Raw genomic sequence first — 21,993 nt, 5'->3', positions numbered from 1 at the left:
TTTAGCAAAGGGCATATTATCTTGACAATTATCTTGAAATCGACACTCAGGTCGGCTGTCCACTTGCTACTGTTGCGGGCACCTACGGAAAATTAGGGAAGGATGGTGAAAGCACCAATAGGCTACTAGATGTTGGACGTCCACACTACATCACAGCTCATGGAAGAGGAAAATTTTCTGCCTCCGAAAAGCAGGCATATCTGACTCTAGTGCTGGGGCAGGTGCAAGTGTTTCGAAGCATATCGTTCAGAGTACTTTGTTAAAAATGGGACTGAAGACGATGCCTGTATGTTCCGATGTTCACCCAACAGTACCAAAAATTACGACTGCAATGGACCTGAATCATCGAGAATGGGCCGAGAATCACTGGAAACATGCAGGTGAATCACGTCTCTTTTTACACCAGATCGATGGTCGTATCCGGATGCGCCGTTACTTTGGCAAAAGGCTACATCAAAAATCCACCGCACCACAGGCACAGATGGTGTATGTAGTACTATGCTATGGATAATATTCTCTCTGGAACATGTGGAATTCCTCGAAGTGACCATGATTTCCATTGACTATGGGAGCTTAATTGAGGACCACCTACTTCACTTCATTATTGTTGTCTTCCCCGACGTCGATGGCTCTCCAAGAAGGATAACTGTCGCTCTCACTAGGCTAGAATCGTTCTACATTGATTTCAGGAACAAGATAGAGAATTAACGATGACGTCTGGGCCACCAGATCCGGGCGACATGAGTGCGAAAGAACATACCTTTGGCGCTGTCGGAAGTGAGATCAACGTTCACAAACCACTTGCGTGAAATTTACGTGAAGTAGGTGACCTGTGTTTAGATATCTGATGCCATCTGATATACTTCCACAAGCCTAGCTTGGAATCGTCGAATCCACATCAGCCTGTATTATGCTGTATTGCTTTATTATAGTGGTAAACGTGCAGTGAAAATGGGACTAATAATGTTTCACAATGGTTCATCGGTATATCTGCCCGGTTGGTCCCTAGTACTGAAAATTCGCTGGAATACTGAGTGGTGTTGAATATGACTTTCCAATTTCCATCGACTCAGTATTCGCATTGCAGTCGTGGTGCCTAGACCACAGTATCGCAGCTGAAAATATCGCAGAATGATGTACCAAAGTCTTGAATAACTCATTAAGCTGCTTCTGTCGAAATCCGACACGTGCTGGTCAACGTTTCTCCTTCTAACATGAGGCATTACACGATCTTCTTACAAATACTCAACATTGTAAGACGATATTTGAATGAGAAATACGATGTGTAAGCAATGCTTATATACAAAATGTTGATGGCTTCAACAGTAACTGCTGTTTGTGGTTTCCTTAAAATGGTAATAATTTACTAATCAAAATATGTGGCACACTCTATGTTAATTTGATGGTTGTTACATGCTAACTTCACGGTGTTGCAATTTAATCGGTAGCAGTGTACAAATGCCATATACTTTTGTGGACACGTTTCTAGCGTGACTGTGGAAGAATTTTGTGGTTTCAATTCGAATTCTGCGACACTGTGTGCTACGGTGATTCCCGCATAAGTGTTACATTCTATCGTGGCATCGTCCCTCCGATAGTTCGCATTATTGAGTGGCACAGTTCAACAGTCACTCATTACAATGATCTGGAACTCCAGTAGATAACAAACTGTACTTTAGATTCCGGGAGACACAAGAGAAAATGCATAGAAACTGCTGCATTAAGGAATGTATAGCGCTAGTTCCTGCTCCTTCTTCACACTTGATTTACCATATGGTGGTGAGTATATACAATCACTTCCATGCCTTTCGCTTACGCCCTGAGGGTTTATGAAATAGACTTGGTCAGATATTTCTTTAACTTACTTGGTTAATTTTGAACTCTTGTACAAACCGCACTGAGGGAGATTTCCTGGTGGAAAATTCCTCCTCTCTCTCAGTTCATCACAAATTGGTTAAGACTTCAGCGCCAGAATTTTGGTGTTATTCTGTAATCTTCATCATTTGCGTATTATCTAGAACATAATGTGTGGTGTGTAATTTATTTTAAGCAAAATTTACTGTCCTTGATGTTGCATTTCGCTCCAGTGTTAGTACACCGTATAATAAAAAGTATCCGGACGCCAAATGTAATACATAACGAAATACTAGTTTCTGGAGAGACGGACTTTCCGTTACAGAAGGACGTGAGGAGTACTGGGTTGTCAGTAACGAAGCAGTAACTGCAGAACAGGCCAATCAGGCGAGACCAGTGACTTACAGCGTGGGCTACACACTAAGTAACAAGTTCATAACGGATATTTCGAAGTTAGTTCGGCTACCAAAATCCACTGTTGATGATGTGATGTGAAGTGACAACACGAAGAAACATCCATAGCTAGCAGAAGACTAGGCAGACGTAATTTACTGATAGGGAGGGACCATCGAGCATTGCAAAGGGGGGTTGCAAAAATTGTAAGAAATCAGTGGAAAGAATCGGTCGTGTTTTCCAAAGCGCTACCAGTAGTGCACCTGACACAATAATGGTACGTAGGGAGTTAAAACAAAGGTACAATGCCTGAGGACTTCCTCATAAGCCACACATTTCTGTACTCAGTGCTAAGCGGTGATAAAGGTGGTGTGAAGAGCACTGTCACTAGACAGTGGATGACTGGAATAGAGTGATTTGGAGTAATGACTCACGCTATACCATGTGACAATCTAATGGAAGGGCCTGGGACAGGCGAATGCCTGGAGAAGTTTACCTTCCAACATGTGTAGTGACAACAGTGAGGTATGGAGGAGGTGGCATTTCGATACGAAGATGATTCTCCGGTTATGAGCGGTCTCATTTTTGCGCTTAAGTAAATGCTAACGGCAGAAGAATATGCTCATATTTTACGTCGTTGTGTATGGTTTACAGTAGGAGAACAGTTCGGAGACGATGACTGTTTGCATCATCATGACCGTGGATTGTAGCTGTTTGGGAAGACTGGACTGTCATTCCTTTACGTACATTCACACACATCACTGAACGTATCCCAACCACACTTCACGCAGTCATAATGGCCGATGGGGTGGGGGCCCACACTCATTGTTAACTTCCTCTAATAAGGGTCAGTGTACTTTTGATAAGATAGCTAACATTCCAAAGAGTGGGTTTGTTGCCTACCACAGTAGCATAAAAATGTAGTAACTGAAATAAACATACGTGATAATTCATAACAAATCAACGAAAACAGCGTGCCAAATTTAAAAGAACGCAAAATCTCAAAGAAAGGCTAAGTTTTACAGAGGCTCGAAATTTAGGACGAACTTCAATGTGAGATGCTTTAAATAGTGTACATAACGAAACTCTGTTTCAAAACGGCAGAAAATCCGAAGAGATTCTGGTCGTATGTAAAGCGCACCAGTGCAAGAAGCAATCAGTACCTTCACTGCGCGATGACAGTGTTGATGTCAGAGTTACTAAACACCATTTCCCGAGATTCCTTCACAGAAGAAGACGAAGAAAACATTCCATAATTCGAATCAAGAGCAACTGCCAACATCAGTAACTTGGAAACTGATAACTTTGGTGTAACGAAGCAGCTTAAAATACTTAAGAAAGGCAAGGTTTCCGGTCCAGATTGTATACCAGTCAGTTTCCTTTCAGGGTATGCTGATACATTAACTCCATATTTAGCAATCATATACAACGCCTCATTCGTAGAAAGAACCATACTCAATGACTGGGAAGTTGCACAAGTCACACCCAAAAAATTAAATAGGACAAATCTACTGAATTACAAATCTATATCACTAACGTTGATATGCAGCATGATTTGGAACATATACTTTGCTCTAACATCATGAACCACCTCGAAGTAAAAAATTTATTCACAAGTACCTAACACATATTCAGGAAATAACGTTCTTGTGAAACACTGCCTACTCTTCTCACGAAATGAATGCTATCGACATTGATTCCATATCTTTGGCTTTCCAGAAGGCCTGGGGACAATCTGAGCCGTCCTGTTAGATTTTTTGCAGCTCATGCTGCCATTTATCGTCATTAAAAGTCATCAGATGATGAAAACCATTTGCAAAATGATTTAGGCAAGATGATGCAAAAAATGGCAGTTGACTCAAAATCATGATTAGTCTGAAGTCAGCTAAAAAGAACCCGCTAAATTTCGGTTACACGATAAATCACCAAATCTAAAGACTGTAAACTCAACTAAATATTTTGGGATTACTACTGCGAATAACTTAAATCGGAAGGATCACTTACATAATGTTGTGGGAAAGCAAACCAAAGAAGACGATCTATTGGTAGAACACTTAAAAATATGACAGGTGTACTAAAGAGACTGCTTACACTACGCTGTCCCCCCTCTTCTGAAGTATTGCTGTGCGGTGTGGGATCGCCATCAGACAGTAACGACGGAGAACATCAAAATAGTTCAAAGAAGGGCAGTTAGTTTTGTATTATCGCAAAAGAGGGCAGAGACTGCCACGGATATAACACATGAAACTGGATGGCAGTCATTAAATTAAGACGCCTGTCGCTGCGGTAGGATCTCCTCATGAAATTTCAGTCCACAGCTTTCTCCTCAGAGTTGAAAATGTTTAGTTGTCGTCCATCTACATAAAGAGATAGGATCACGATGATAAATTAAGAGAAAACGCAGGTCGCAAGGAAAGGTTTCAGTGTTCTTTTTTCCAGCTCTCTGTTCGATAGTGGAACGGTAGAGAAGTCGTAGGCTGTTCAATGAATCCTGTGCCAGGCACATAATTGTGAACTGCAGAGTAATGATGTAGATATAGATGAAACGAGATATCGAAAATTTAAAAATTAATAGAATTTTTTCTTGTATTTACAATCAAATAGGTCTACAGATGAAGCAAGTACTGGATTTACATTTCGACGGCTCTGAAACTTCTCATAATTTTTACTTGTCAGCCTCATAATTTGGTCCCATTCCACTTAAAAATTAAAAGATTCGGCTCAGTAGGACTCGGAGATATGGTGCCCACTGGCATTCAAAATCGGAAAGTCGAGAGCAAAAACCTTGGCAAAATATTACTTCGCAGTTATAAAGTTATTCATCCAGTTACATAGGTAGGCTGTTTACTTAAAGTTCCTTGACTACATGTCTACTGATTCTTCCTTCACTTCTTGTTAGTCATAGTTCAAATTTAACGTTGAAAGACAAATAAATTACATTTTTGTTCTACTAATTGCATTTTTGTTCCACAGATCTCGTTAGTGTAATGATCTAATTGATCAATGATTGCAAGGCAGGTAAAGAGATCGCGCAATGATCTGACCGGTTTCTTTTTAAATCCCATTTGGTACCAAACCAGTAAGTTTCACATTCGTGAAAAGATAGCATTCATAGCAAGTATAATGCTCTATGTTCGTTTAAGGGAGACAATGCCTGAATGCTATGCTTACAAAATAACTGGAAGTAATCTCCCATTTTCTAAGCAGACGTTAATGGTTTTCATTTACAATTTGCTAGTGTGTAAATTAACTGCGCATGGAAGTGCAACATTAGCTATGGTAGAACCAATGCTTTGAGAAATTTATGGATTCTGAAAAACGAGTTAAGAGACTACATGTCGACTTTACAAGATTTTGTCAACAATAGACAGAACACTGAAAAATATTTCTGGAAAGTCGTCATTGTTTCATAACTGGAAGGCAACAATTCCTTTTAGCATGGCCTTGTGTTCATAGCACTTCATCATTCTCTGCATATCATTATCACTACAAAAGGTAGCCAGATTTTGATCAATCCACAGTTGACAGGAGAACCAAAGTTCATCCATGAAATCAGTCACCAGTAATTTGAAAAAGAGGCAAAGGCAATAGTTAAGAGACGACAAAGAAATGGATATGAGACAGTACATTATCTATTAATATACATCCAACATAAAATATAAGCGTCAAAGTATTCTAAAAGAAAAGAGAAAAAAATCCAGTTTCTAGTGGCAGTAATTTTACGAATATTTCGGTCGTTTCACTCTAGCTGAAATGCGAAGTTTTGGAATTAACTGCGATCTGTCTTGTCCAAAACATCGTCTGGCGGAGTCTCTTTCCGTGCACCAGCGGCTACCCATCATTAGAGGTGGATGGGAAATGCATTTTTTGATAAAAAATATTTACTCTCGTGATACTTGTATTTGGGTTTAGGTGTGATTGCAGAACATTTATAAAGAACAAGGAGTCGATGGTGATATTTATTGTGCCTTCTCAAACACTGAAAAGAAATATCTTTTATTTCACCAGTCTCCTGTTCTCTTAATTTGGAAATCCTGAATCCTAAATGGCCAACCGAAAAACAAATGAAAATGGTCATTGCAGCGAATCGTTATACAAGGTCACCAACCAAAATTGTTGAAATACTTCAAACAGGATTCGATCAGAGCCCGTAAGTTATTAATGATGGGACTGAACAGTTTATTTACAAACCCGTAAGAGTACCTTTACAGAATTTATTTGAGTAACAAGTTTTTTGAGACAGTTTCTTTGATGTGGAATGAAATTACAGATTTCATGAACCCCTGGTACCTACTTATTAAATTGAAAGTTTTATATGGTAAGTCTGAGAAACGCATCAGCTTGATGGATTACAACAAATAATATATTAAAATTATAGGACGAGTGGCAGTACGTGCGTAAGTTTTATCTGAGTAAAGCTACAAGTTTCTAGAATATTAAAAGGTACTTCAACGATGAACAAGAACATTCAAAATAAAATACGATTTTTTGTCATTTCTGCTTCATACGCGATATGTAACTCTTTTATTTGTGCAATGAAATGCAATTGAGGGTAACTGAAAGGTAAATCAAATCTTAAAAAAAGAGTCACCTAATTTTATATATTTCTTTCGGAATCTGTCTTTCTTGTCAACGCAACAGCGGCTGAATCGACGACAGTCTTGTGAACTAAAACGGTGTTACTTGTTGTGAACTCATTTTTAATTTTTTAATATGTTACACAGAGTTTTCTCTGTTTGTAATCTAGTTAAGTCAGGTAACTCAAACCAAACTTTTATTTGTTTGTTCCAGATGGGGCCCATCGTATTAGGGAGACGTCGCAGGAGTAGCACTGGCGACCTGGAATGACGTTCATCAGGCCAATACTCAGATATCCGACCAGGGACCATCACTGAGTGAATGAGAACAAACTTTATCTGCAGTAGTGTTGGAGCATTCCAGTCAAGCTTTCCTAAAAAATATTCGGTCCAAAGAAAAGAAAGAGGATATATTACATTGGTAGAAGTCTGAAATAACCGAAAACTACTTTAGTTACGAAAACATCATAGATGTAGCTTCCCGCAAACAATTACTACGAAGTAAAGTAGCCGAATTCCGCTATCTGTAGTATCCATATTACGACTTTTGCTTTCCTGTTTACATCAATGTTAAGTTTGCGCATTTATTAAACGTTGGTTGTTCAGTGCTGATTTTAAATTTAGTAAGAACATTGAACGTAATATATGCCACGGTATTTATGGGAAATTCGTTTTTATTTTGCAAATTATTGGTTGTTCTGGACGGAAAGGAAAGAATTTGAAAGATGCTTTTCTGATTATAGAAGAATTATTTAAAATAAATGCATAGTCACAGTTAAGCACATGTATCTAAAGGAAAGAAGAGCCGTAACTGATTACATAATCAACTCACACTGAAGAACGTATTGTGGGTTTCCCTGGTATTCCTCAATTGTGGGACATACACGGGTTGTGTGGAAGAGACCTGCATGCCTACAATACAGCAAAAATCAATCTCAGATATGTACTGACGAAATACTGGAAGGAGAAATCAGATACCGAGCCACAGCCCTGTGCGAGTACGAGAACCAATTTTCATATTTAGAGTGACATAAAAACTGCAGTATAAATATTTTGAGGATCTTGTGTATAAAATGTGATTCTTGCCTGAGATTTGAATCCTGATTGTGCAATCACGAAGATCGGTTAAATTTCTCCGCTTGTCTCCAACGCACTGAAAATAAATTCAAATTCCTCACAGCATATGTATTGTGGAGCACTCAGTGGATTTCAAAGCAAAAATAAATCTTGGATGTGAAGTCCCTCGTATTTATCGCAATTGACACACCAGGTCTATTTGTCAGACTTTGTTGAAGATAGCAGGTTGTGAATCACTGAACCGCTGGGTTACTATGTGTATATAATGACAATTTTAATTCACTTATTCCAAACTGCTTAGAATGGGAACAATACTGCAGTGTCCGTTACGACATGAAATTTCGCAGTTCTGAGAGAAAGACATTTTAGAGGTATCATAGCGCCTACTGCCACAGATGGACTAAAAGTTTCAAAAGTTTGTGCACTAAGATGTTGATATTAATGTGAAGTGCAACTCATCAATCTGCTATACAATTCTATAGTGACGTCGTCACATTCAGCTGGATATCAGTGTATTGGATTTTGTAGCTTGACATTAACTGTTCAATACTGTTAGTATTTACCAACATACTAATACGTTACTTATGGATTTGTAGGGGAGTCCTCAGTCGTATAATAAAAAGTTATTAAAGGAAATAAAGGTTATTATTTCTCACTCTTTGTATGGGAGTAACAATTTCGGAAGACAGTGCGGTGTTTATCTAGTCCGTTTTCTCAGAACTACGTATAGACAAAGAGAGAAACACTAGTTGAAATATCTGAGCTTTACTTGGAACAAGAGAGGTAAAACATAAATGAAATATTTTTAATCTGCAAAGAAATATTTTTCAGTTATATTTTGAATAAATATCTGTTGACTTATGGAACATTTATCTATTTACTGACATACTGTGGTGTCGTGTACTCACATATATTAAGTATCAGACTTGCAAATACTTTTGCAAGCGTCAGAATAAGAGAATACTCTACAGCAGATTTTGAATATCTGAAATAAGTTCCGTTTGCGAAAGTGCATTCCAGTTTCTTGTGTATACCTGTACCGAAGAGGTGAATATAAATTTCCGAGTCAGACGTATATTGGAAGAGATGGAGATTGACACTGGTGCCTGTTTCTTGATGGGCGCAAGCAATACGTCGAGTGCGGCTTGTGTGATGAATGATACTTCCCTGGTAAACAGAACCTCTCCACTACCAGGCAACAGCAGCGATATTGACAACATTCCATATACACTACCGTGGTGGCGGCAAATCTTATGGAGTGTTTTCTTTGGAGGCATCGTTATAGTAGGAACCGGAGGAAACCTGATTGTGATGTGGATTGTCTTGGCGCACAAGAGGATGCGCACAGTTACCAACTACTTCCTCGTCAATCTTTCGATAGCTGATGCGATGGTGTCAACACTCAACGTCACCTTCAATTATACGTACATGCTGAACAACGACTGGCCATTTGGGGAAACGTACTGCAAGATCACTCAGTTTGTCGCCGTCCTCTCCATCTGCGCTTCGGTCTTCACGCTCATGGCTATATCTATCGACAGGTAAGAAACATTCACTTGAGAAAAGGTTAGTGAGCGAAATAAGTGCAAGAAATAAAACAAGGGAAAGAGTAATTACTAATGAAAATTGTTAATGGCAAGGAACGTTTCAGAAATAATTGTGGTTTCTTATAATAAATGAGATACGGTGGCTGAATGAAAATCACAAAATCATGTGTACAGCCTAATATTTCTAGCCTATATTTCTAGCCTCTGTGTTGCTCTACAATTTAGTAAACTTATTTTAAGAAAAGAATGGGAATATGACTGTATTTGAAACAGAATATTTTGAAGTAAGTATCCTGGAAGGTGAGCTATAGTGATATTTTGTTAACGCGAAAATGACAAGTAGTACTTTGGTTCGGAGTGCAGGTTAAACTTCAGGTTTCCTTTTAAATCCCTAATTAAATCAGTTCAAAGATTAGAGGAGTGCGAGGGCATCATGTCTCTATTAGGGCCATAGCCAGTAAAATAATATGTTGTTTAAACCAGTGTTCATACTGAGGAGAGTTTTACATTTTATGTATCCTTAATATTCTTGAAACTATCAAAAGAAGCAGGTGGCGGTAGTTTAGTGCCGTAATACTTTTCCTTACAAACAATAAGTCAAAGAAAAATAAGATGAACTTTATATACTGTGGGAATTGCCTAATAATACATCAATTTTCTTCCCAAACTATTAACACTGAGGCTTTTCTACTAGATGTGGAAAGACCCATGTGCCCTTGGGGTGGCTTTCCTCAATCGTTCCACCATTCTAGAAAATGAATCACTGGCGAGTGGCTTCATTGTTTCAGTGAGGAACTAGGTCTTTTAGGTTCATCTAACTTGCTTTGTGCTGACAGGACATCCTTACTAATTTTACGATTTCCTCAATAGCAATCTCCGTAAAATATAATATTCACTTCACAGTTCCATTAAATAAGCATGGTATCATTGTGTTACTGATTCCTCACATTTTGAGGTAGGATACAAGAAAAAGCAGAAAAGCTGTTTGGCAGGTATTCCGAAATTTTACACTTTATATCACAATGAAGTTCCAGATAGCAAACAAAGGAAATCATTCTGGATGGTCTATTTAACTACCAGTCCGAAATTATGGGTCTTCGTGCTTATAATTTCAGGCCTCTGTTTCATCCCACTCATAGTGTTGACAGATTTCGAAACTGCTTCAGTGCGAAAATACTGATTACGCTTATTTTCCCGTTTCACGTTCTTCCAGTAAACGATAGTTCGAAAAGAAACCGTGCATGCACAATTCTCAACGCACATCAGTGAAACAGAATGAACCTGTGGAATAGTTTCTGTAAGTCTCGTTTCGATAACGCAGTTCTTGTCAAACTGTAGAGATACACGCTTCACTTTTCCACAGTACATTTCTTCTCACACTGATATGAAAATATTCATTGTTAAAATGTACGCTCGATAATAGCATGTATCTCTTAGCGTTTAAGGCTTCGCTTGTCACTGCGCTAATGAAATCATTATGAGCAGTTCCACAGACGTCGCCACTAACATTTGCGTAACAAACTGGATTTCAAGGCAAAAGTACACTGAATTTACCACCAAACACAACCAGCAAATCTGAGTAATTTGCATGCCAAGAACCACTGAAGGCACGCCTGATATAGCCACCTAAAATATCTTACCACAAAATTTACCTATACTATAACGTCATACTTGCAAATATGAAACAAAAATTTAACATTTTCGTTGTGATGTTTAAATGGGGTGAAAATGAGAAAGTAGGATAACGCCTTCTTTACCAAATTACTTCGCAAAGTAGCATCCACCAGTTCAGTTCGGGAGTATTTACACATATTTCAAAAAATTATGGTAATCTTGTTTCTGAGAAGCTTGTTCTATGAAGTGGTGAAATTGAGAGCAAGAGCCAGGGACAAGGAGTGAGGAACTGAGGAGCAAGAGATACAGACAAAGGTATATCTTAAACATTAGTTTTAGATGTTCTGCATGAAGAAGACAATGACAGGTCATACGACTACCTGAGCAACAACCAAACCTTAAGTGTATCTGCTTTATGTAAGTTACTGAATCATTTCGGAGGAAGTAATCGACGATACCTCATGGCACTATGAGGTACAGATTCTGTTGCTATTACAGTTACCTGAAGGCTATGACTGTCACTGACACATACTACATTCATTGCACAGTCTGGGCCAGTGGGGACATATTTCAGTAATGGATGTAAGAAGTGGGTATCACCAACTACAGGTAGTTCCTTCGCACATCCATAGTTGAAATGGAGGACAGTGGGATTCCTCCAGCTGTATTAAAGGCGTCGAGTTTATTTAGGCCACTAGTTTCAACGTTTTAACAACGTCAGCTTCAGGTCCACACACTTGTTCACGTCAACTGCGTGCGGCTGATATTAATATACAAGTAGTTCCAGAAGATAGACCGAAAACTGCCTTCACAACACCATCGGGTCATTAGCAGTATCGTAGAATGGAATTCTGACTTAAAAATGGACCAGCTACATGCCATTCGATGGCAGCTTCGTTAGAGTGATCTCTCCGTTTCTTTAATACAAATGGTCCATCACCCGTGACGCATGTTACAAGGCATCATGTACTTATAGGTAGCAATGCTCTAGTGTATAGGGAGCCTAACTGGGTACCCAATCATCTGGAAGAATTGATGGAAGAATTTATTGACCAGAAGCTACATAAAGATATAAGAGAACATACTGATAGTCGATGAGTTGCACATGTCCTTATCGTTCTCAAGAAATCACCTCATGGTACTATGAAGTATAGACGATGTTGCAATTACAGATACTTGAAGACCAAGGCTGTCACTCTGACTCATATCATTTTCATTGGAGGATCTGGGTCAATGCAGACACAGTTCAGTAATGGATCCAAGAAGTGGGTATCACCAGCTACAAGTAGTTATAGAAGATAGTCTGAAAACTGCCTTCACAGCGCCATCGGGTCATTAGCAGTATCGCAGAATGCCATTCGGACTTTACACACTAGCCACATTTCAGAGACTGCTGGATAGTGTCATTCGTCGTATAAAACCTAAAAAATGTATGCTGTACTCATAAAACATCATTGTATTATTAAAATTCATGGAAGAACACATCAAATATTTGGAAGAAGTACACTGCCAGATAAAAATATTAGTACACTTTTTAGAGGTTCCCAACTCACTAAATATTTATAGCTGCAACGCTGCACTTCGAATACATGATATGATTACACTATGAGACCAACAGCACAAGCATTTATGAGGTACCAGGTATCGAACCAAGCCAGAATACTCACATAAGTACACTATGTGATAAAAAGTATCCGGACACCCCCAAAAAATTCGATTTTCATATTAGGTGCACTGTGATGCCAGGTACTCTATATCAGCGATCTCAGTAGTCTGTAGAAATCGTGAGAGATCAGAATGGGGCGCTCCGCGGGAGTCGCGGACTTCGAAAGAGGTCAGGTGGTTGTGTGTCACTTGGGTCATACGCCTGTACGCGAGATTTCCACACTCCTAAATATCTCTAGGTCAACTGTTTACAATGTGATAGTGAAGTGGAAACGTGAGGGGACACGTAAAGCACAAAAGCGTACAGGCCGACCTAGTAATGTGTAATAGGCAGACATCTATCCAGACCATCACACAGGAATTCCAAACCACATCAGGATCAGCTGCACGTACTATGAATGTTAGGCTGCAGGTGGGAAAACTAGGATTTCATGGTCGAGTGTCTCCTCATAAGACACACATCACGCCGGTAAACGCTAAACGACGCTTCGCTTGGTGTAAGGAGACTAAACATTGGACGACTGAACTGTGGAAAAACGTTGTGTGGAATAACGAAGCACTATACACAATATGGCGATCCCATTGCGGGGTGTGGGTATTGCGAATGCCCGGTGAACGTCTTCTGCCGGCGTGTGTAGTGCCGACAGTAAAATTCGGAGACGGTGGTGTTAAGGTGTGGTCGTATTTGCACCTCTTGTTGTTTTGCGTGCCACAATCACAGCACGGGTCTACAATGATGTTTTAAGCAACTTCTTGCTTCTCACTGTTGAAGAGAAATTTAGGAATGACGATTACATCTTTCAACACGATCGAGCACCAGTTCATAATGGACGGCCTGTTGCGGAATGGTTACATGACAATAACATCCATGTAATGGACTGGCCTGCAAAGAGTCATGGCCTGAATCCTATAGAACACCTTTGGGATGTTTTGGGACTCCGACTTCGTGCCAGGCCTTACCGACCAACATCGAACAACTCCTCAGTGGAGCACTCCGTGAATAATGGGCTTCCATTCACAAAGAAACCTTCCAGCACCTGATTGAACGAATGCCTGCGAGAGTGGAAGCTGTCATCAAGGCTGATAGTCTGCAAACACTATACTGAATTCCAACATTACTGTTGGAGGGCGCCACGAACATGTAAATCATTTTCAGCCAGGTGTCCGGATACGTTTGGTCACAAAGTGTACGTAGTGTAGACTTCACAGGCAGAAATGCAGGTGCTGACTCTAGCGTCCAGTTGATCATGCAGACGGCGAACACTGTCCCGGGATATCTTATGCGACACCAGATTGATCTGTTTACGTGTTTCTGTAAAAGTTGTTGTCTGACGAGTATCACGAGTCATTTCTCATCTCATCATCATATCCCACATGTGTTCAATGGGAGATAAGGTCAAAGGTTGTTCTGACGAGGGAAGTTTCTGCACGTCTTACAGAGCACATTGAGTTTCACATGAAGTGTGAGGGCGAGCATTATTCTGTTGCAACAACTCATCACCTTCCTGTGGCAAGAGCGATAGAAGAATCGGTCTAAGAACATTATGCACTTAATGAGCACTGGTTAGCGTGCCCACCACAAATGTGAACGAGTTTAGTAGCTTACCGCATCCCACACCATAACGCCTGGAGTCGGCCCAATGCTTCTTGGACAAATGCACTCTACGAGACGACGCTCACCAACTGTACATCGTAAGCACGAATGACAATCACTTGCGTGCAGGAAGAATCTGCTTTCATTGCTGAAGACCGCAGCACACCATTTCATCTTCTAAGTAATCCTCTGACGGAACTAGTCCAGCCGTGCACGTCGCTCTGTGGCGTGACTGGAAGACGGGCTAGAGGTGTGCGTTCTTGTACTCCCACTATTAATAACCGATTCGTAACAGTTCGTGTTGACATGTGTGTGCTCAAAAGGCAGCTTATCTGTGCTGTGGTAGCAGTACGATCTAACATCGCTGCCCTTACAATGCAACGATGCTGGCGGAAATCTGTGCTGTGTGCACGTCCGGAACCTCGTCTTCAGGTGTAAGGATGTTCATGTGACCACTGACACCAGCATCTAGGCGCAACTGACACAGCACGTCCAGCTTGTGTGGCACTTCTATAAATTGCACCATCCCGCCACTCGGAAGGCTACAATTTGACCCCTTTCAAACTTATTCATTTGGGTGTCGGAAACACAAGTGCGTCTGTGGGGCATTTTTGCCTGCTCGCATCATACGTTTGCACCACACTCAGACTTCTTGCTGTGAGCATTTTCTATGAAAGGATAGACATGTATGACGCTCTGGCAGCTATACCACTACGCTGTCTGTTGGCGGAAGATGTTGAAACCATTATCAGAACATCTACTATTCCCGAGGTGACATATGCCGCCATAAAAAAAAATCGAAGTCGTATTCCCAGGTGTACTGTTCTTTCTTTTTACGGCAGTGTATTTAAAGGTATTCAAAAGATGGCAGAAAACATTTCTGACGCTTAGCGCAGCTAAATGCCATTTTGTACAAACAAAAGTTAAACGTCTAGGCTATGTAATAGGTGCAGGAGATGTTAATATTGGCTCCCAATTAATTTCGGCTATCCGTGGCTTCTAAAAACTGCAGAAAATTCCAGCAATTTCAGGCACTCGTATGCCTATGCAATTATTGTACGAAAATCTCCAACATTTTTGCAAAACTTCCGGTATTATGCAAACGGTTGTTGCAAAAACGTATAAAATTCGAATGAAAGTCAGACTGCCAAACAGATTTTGACATGTGATGAAAAAATACTGACATCAGATCCAGTACTGATCTGATCTGAATGTGTGATGAAGTTTTCTTTGTTCAAGCTGCACTTTCCTAACACAGCTATTAAACCATGATGAGTCTTTACCATCCCTTAATACCTCGCTTTCAGCAGTATTGTCTAACGCATATTGAACGATGGTTCATATTTCTTTTGGTTTCATTTGTGCTGCACGTCTTCGCCCTCGACACTGAATATTTGATACTGGCTACTCAGATACTCTGCAGTTGGAAATGCCGTGTGTGTAGGGCCTCCCGTCGGGTAGACTGTTCGCCTGGTGCAAGTCTTTTGACTTGACGCCACTGCGGCGACTTGCGTGTCGATGGAAATGAAATTATGATGATACACCCAGTCCCTGAGCGGAGAAAATCTCCGACTCAGCCGGAAATCGAACCCGGGCCGTTATTCCGTCGCGCTGACCACTTCTTTTTTTAAATCTCATTTTGTTCGCTTTTGTTCGTTGCGTCTGCTCGGGGCGGACGTCGTAAGACATCCTTTTTAAGTTCGTTGATGATCGATTAACTCAGTTGCTACCAGGAGCGGACACTATGCAGTTATTATCCTGTCACACTTGCTAAGCACCGAGCGAGGTGGTGCAGTGATTAGCGCACTGGAGTCGCATTCGGGAGGAGGACGGTACAATCCAACGTCCAGCCATCCTGATTTCCCTATATCACTTCAGGCTAATGCCGAGATGGCTCCTTTCAAATGGCATTGCCAACTTCGTTCCCCATCCTTCCCTAATGCGATGGGACCGATGACCTCTCTGTTCGGTCCCCTCTTGGAAATCAACCAACCAACCAACCAAGGTTGTTAAGCAAAAATAAATTTCTACCTTTCTTATCATTACATGTAAGACCCGTAGTCAAAATTGCTATCACAGCCTTATAATAACTGATAACTTCCTTTATGTGAGCTAATTCGCTAAGCTCCGGCTTGTTTGTAGTTAGGCGTTCTAGAACGTCACCTTTACGACTTGGTTCTCTAATTACGTGCTCGAAGCAGTATGCCGAGAAGACATTCGGAATAATGTCACACAAATCGCTCTCTGACACCAGCTTTGATAACATGACTCTCCCAATACATACCTGGGAAGTTGATATAACATTTTATTACATCTTCATGATCAGGAAAACTATGTCGATATAAAACTGAAATTCTCCACATGATAGCAGAGGTCGAGAAATTCGCGTGCGACACCGTCGTAGAGTCATCGGAGACGTTGGTTTGCACCTTACTCTCTCCTCCAAAGCAGAGAACCGCGGTCGACCCTTGATACGCTGGTACATTTAGTCAGCTTAACCAGCACCACATATGTGGTGTTAGTTCCTTCACCTGTTAGTAAAATATAGCATGAGTATTTTGTGGTTTCCTAATGTTGACTCCGCAATGAAATTCTCAAGCCTACAAATGATTAAAATGATTCTGGCATTGACAACATATACCTAGGGATTTCCTTGAAATGAAGTATCTTTTCGTGGTTTTACTTAAGTTTAGCACATCAAAGTAATTATTACTATGGGAATGGTAATGAGTGCAAAAAAAAGTTTTGTAGACATCTAGTACACAATGTCGGACTCTACCCCAAATGTAATTTCGAGTTTTGCAGAATATATGCTTTACTTTCTTTACACCGAGCCTCCCTTTATTAGCAGGGCACGTAGATGGCTGATTCTGATTACTGGTGGAGACAGAAGACCTATACCCGACTGACATTTTCAGAAAAATTGCTGCACCGATCATCTGCTCATTGGGGAGACGGCCGCTGTGCAGATGATGTACGTGGCGTAACTGCAATTCTCTGCCTACACAGAGGACGAAATATGCCGGCTGCAAACTCCTGGGCTCAAACTGAAGGTAGACAATGAGTCAAGATTTCTGTTTGCTCACTAATCAGGAACTCGATTGAAGAATACTTCCGTAGAGAAGCACATAAATGTGCATCAGACCCCACAGAGAGGTAAATAAACGTCATGTGAGTAAACAGAGTAAAAATTATTCTCTGAGAGAAACGACTTCACGTGTTCCTTGTGTCAAAAGCAACACTTCTCCGATTGTAACTGCCTGATTCCCTGCTGTGGTTCTCACCAGCGAAGTATCTACATCGATTCCCAGTGGGAAGTGTCTTCGATGCATACCAAGAGGGAAGTGCCTCTCCGTGACATATGCCAGCACACTCCCGGAATGCGGCAACTATATTTGTGCACAGGCGACGAATTCCAGGGGCCATTACAAAAGTACAATCTCCCAAGACATGTGTCATAAATCTACCAGTGAATAACATGAAGAACACACTTCTTTCATAACCTGTTTCTGGAAGTTTCCATTTCCCCTCACACATCTTTAACAGTTCGCCAGTCAAATACCCTTCTCCTCTTTTTTTGTAGAAAGTGCGAAGCAGCATTTCTCAAGAGAAGATGCTCTGAGATCTGCTCATGATCATCGTTTTTGAGCCCGCGCATTCCATCACACTAAAAGGACGTCACTCAGCCTTGTTCTGCCTCCAAAACTCTTTCGCCAGATATGCTACTCTGAAATGTTTTCGGCCCATCAGAGTGCAGCCTCCAACTTGCCCTGTCCATGCTATGGGGGATCTGCGGCCTCCAGCGTTCAAAACCCCATCCTCATCACTCTGCTCTCTCTCAGGACGCTAAGTGTCCACCCATGCAGAACATGACAATCCACTTCCCAGTCCATCCTTAGCCTACAACGGCTTCTGAGGAAAGTGTAGCCCACGTCGCCCTGTCCGTCAGTTGGGCTCTGAGCACTATGGGACTTAACTTCTGAGGTCATCAGTCCTCTAGAAGTTAGAACTACTTAAACCTAACTAGGCTAAGGACCTCACAAACATCCATGCCCGAGGCAGGATTCGAACCTGCGACCGTAGCGGTCACGAGGTTCCTGACTGTAGCGCCTAGAACCGCTCGGCCACTTCAATGTCCGTCAGTTCTCACCTATAATTTATACCCAGACATGCAGTACTACATAAATTGTTAGTACATGGTGCTAGCCATTATCAGACAATGAAATGATTAATATCCGATTCTGCATCAAACCATCAACTAATATAAATACAAATCGGAAATAATTTAGAGAGTATTTTATATATGGTGAAAAAATCTTGCTGCCTTACACGCCGAAACGAACTGAGGATGGCCTCAGAGCCCAACAATCAGGCGTCATTCATGCTGACCTGTGCCAGTATTTACAGCCAGTTGTATTTAGTGCGTTTTATAGCCTCTGGCAAGGCCTCTTCCACATCATGGACGAGGCCCCCCGGCATAGGTACTGAGTGTAAAGTGGCATTCTTTCGTGGCCTACATGGTATTTCCCTCAGGGGATCCATTATCAGCCTAATGTTGGAGCTCCCAGTGCCACAAACACGCCCTCTGCACTTGTCCAATCTGGGCAGGAAAATCGTCCGCTTTATCAACACTTGGTAGTACCTCGTAAGTGTTGCTGAGACATAAGGAGCCAGCCATGCATCCTTTTCCATCTTTCGCCTTCTGCTCAGTAACACTCTGGAGTGAGGATGGACCAGTGTCATACTGTGTTCCATTAGACGCAGCACCAACCTGGTCACCAGGGGCTTCTAACGGTACTGAGATTGTCGCAAGCCTAATCACCGGCGGTCTAATGCCACGGCAGCTTTGTGCGGTAGCCAGAATTTTTTTACTGACCATCAACGTATAAATAGTTACTTTTTAGTAAAAACTTCGCTTATACAAAAGCTACTGCAGGAAATAAATGCGCCAACTTTAAGGCTGTGTACTCACACGAGCTGCATATGGAGTCACACGGCGTAAATGGAGTCTAGTGGCGGTTTCTTCGTACAGACATGCTCTAAAATTAACTCAAAAAGACTTATAGTGAGTTAATAAACACTAGGCTACATAGTAAAATACACAAAATACACTTCCTGGAGGAAATACGTAAGAAACGGAAACTAAACTAAACTGATGTTTATCGGACATACTAGTAGAGGCACTGGCGTCCTCTCTGGTCCGCAGCTGCGGCTACACTCGAGCGCCAGCCTTTGACCACATAGTAGAAAAATGTCGTCTGTTTTTGACTTGATAAAATCCAAGTTTGGAGCAAACAAAAGATTAGTAAAAGAATTCCCAGAAATCTTACATGAAGTTTGGCACACAGAAAGCAAGAGAATACGAAAACTTAAGAACGTGAGGGACAGACAGGGCTACGTATAGGGAGCTAAGCCGTTCAAAGGAGATGACGATGGTTTACCATAAGTTGCACCAGTTACATCAGTCTAAAAAAAGCGTCAATAAACACTAGGAAACAGATATCTAATGACGATCAAAAGATACGCAATATCCCTTATGGACTCATATCACGAAATAAGTAGTTATGATTAGATTTTTTTATCTATCACTAAATCTATGTACATACTCCGCCAGCTACCATACGGTGCGTGGCGGAGGGTACCCTGTACCAATACTAGTCATTTTCTTTTCTGTTCCACTCGCAAATAGTGCGAGGAGAAAACGACTGTCTGTATGCGTTGATATGATCCATTATGTCCCTAATCTTAACTTCTTAGTCCTTACGCGGAATGTGCAATGGCAACAGTAGAATCGTTCTGCCGTAAGCCTTGAATGCTGGTTCTCTAAATTTCTTTAGTAGTACTCTACTTGGCCGATGTGAACTGGTGGACTCTCAACCACTAATGAGAGCCCTTGGAAACTTGTACCTCCAAATTTTTGTGTTAAACTAATGGTGTCTGACACACCGTCAGCCTGCCACAGTATTCAGGAGGCGTGCTATTCACTGCTGCACCTGAGTAGTATCTGTAAGAACTCATCGACAACCCCAGCCTTCTTTGCGGAAGGGTTTTGCTGCTGTTCGTCTGCTACACTGTGTAGAGCAGCTGAGAGATTTCCCAAGCACACCCCTTTCGTGTCCACGAGAGTGCTCTGGTAATACGCAGTAGCCGTCCTGGGCAATAACGCCTTATGTACCGACTACGATGGCCGCCAGCGTGACATACCCCTGACCAGACACCGTGTTTACGTGAGCGGAGACTCCAGAGAGAGACGTCCTCTTAAGACTGCTGAGACAGTATTAGGCCATTCCGAGGTCATGCGCTTCGCCGCTTCTGCTCCGCATCTGCTCCACCGCACTCAACTCTCCATTAGCCCAGCAGCATTAGGGATCTCAGCCAAGGCTCCTACAGTCTTATAGTACCACGCTTATAAAGCTGAAGAGTACATGTCTTTGTGAATCAGTTTCTCTGGAATTTCCGAAGTTTAGCAAACTCCTGGATTTATAAGGAGAATAAATGAAATGAATAGGGAAGAGCCAATGTGACTTTACGGAAGTCATTCATGTCCTGAATTAGGTATCCATAAATGTAAGAACCATTGAACTTGTCACAGTGAGATGGCTTGCACTCCTCGACGGTACAGACAGCTTCACACTAGGTGGAACCATCCTCGAGTAGTTTCTGTGGAGGGGCGTGACTAGCATGTGTTTTCTGAAGAAGGGCAGCCGTGTTTTCAGTATTTCCAGGGGCGTCAGTATAGAAGATTGGAGGACATGGCATGGAACGCTAGCAAACAGGACCTTGCTATTTGGATACTGCAAACAAGTGAAAGCTACGAGACACTACAGGCGTTATACGAACAGAGGAGACGTAGCTCTACTGTGCGGTTTAGTGATGATGGAATCGCCTTCTGTAACATATTCTAGAGGTAAATGCCGTTCCCCAATTCATATCTATAGCAGGGGTACTGCGGAGCGTGGTTTCGTCAGAGAAAACTAAACTACACACTATGGGACGGAGCGTTGAATGTTAGATTTCTTATACGTTTATGTAGATTAAGAATTTCCAAATACAAATGAAAAGGTTTAAGTTAAATATAATGGAAACTAGGGAAGTGTGACGGCAGGAAAAACACGACTTTTGGTGTGGTGAGTACAAAGATACTGACAGAAAGTCAGGAACGGGTATGGAGTGAAAACTACACATAATGAACAAGAAAACAGAAATGCAGATAAATTACTGTGAACAGAATAGTGAGAGGAGTATCGTATTCAAGGCAGATAGAAAGTAAACATTAACTACAGTATTACTAGTTTGTATGTGTACCAGCTCCGCAGATGAAAGTTTTGGAAAAAATTATTTTGATATGAAAGAATTAATTCAAGCAATTAAGGGAGACGACTATCTAATTCCGATAGGAGCTTGGAATATCATTTTAAGGAAAGTAATAGAAGTATGAATAGTACGTGAAGTGGACTGGACCAAAGGAATGAAAGGGAAATTCGCCTGGTGGAATTCTGCACAGAACAAAATTCAGTCGTTGGCAACACATCACTTAAGGACGATCATATAATGTTGTGTGCGTGGTAAAGAACTTCAGGCACCGGAACATTTCAATTCGTGTTCATAATCGGAAGACGGAGATTTTAACATCAGATTTTTAAGCTACAGAACATTGTCTGGTGCATATGTG

At 41.2% G+C, this 21,993-nt stretch overlaps 1 protein-coding gene across 1 annotated transcript in view; it reads left to right on the top strand.

The window, feature by feature from the left end:
- Positions 1–21,993, top strand: part of LOC126299155 (tachykinin-like peptides receptor 99D) — a 1,430,543-nt gene that overhangs the window by 705,415 nt on the left and 703,135 nt on the right. The window contains exon 2 of the mRNA XM_049990921.1: positions 7,039–9,442. Coding sequence (XP_049846878.1) covers positions 8,988–9,442 — 455 coding nt within the window. The 5' untranslated portion in view covers positions 7,039–8,987. The remainder of the gene's footprint in view (positions 1–7,038; positions 9,443–21,993) is intronic.

Source organism: Schistocerca gregaria, chromosome X (genome assembly GCF_023897955.1).
Source record: "Schistocerca gregaria isolate iqSchGreg1 chromosome X, iqSchGreg1.2, whole genome shotgun sequence".
Lineage (NCBI taxonomy): Eukaryota > Metazoa > Arthropoda > Insecta > Orthoptera > Acrididae > Schistocerca > Schistocerca gregaria.
This window is presented reverse-complemented; position numbering and strand designations above follow the sequence as displayed.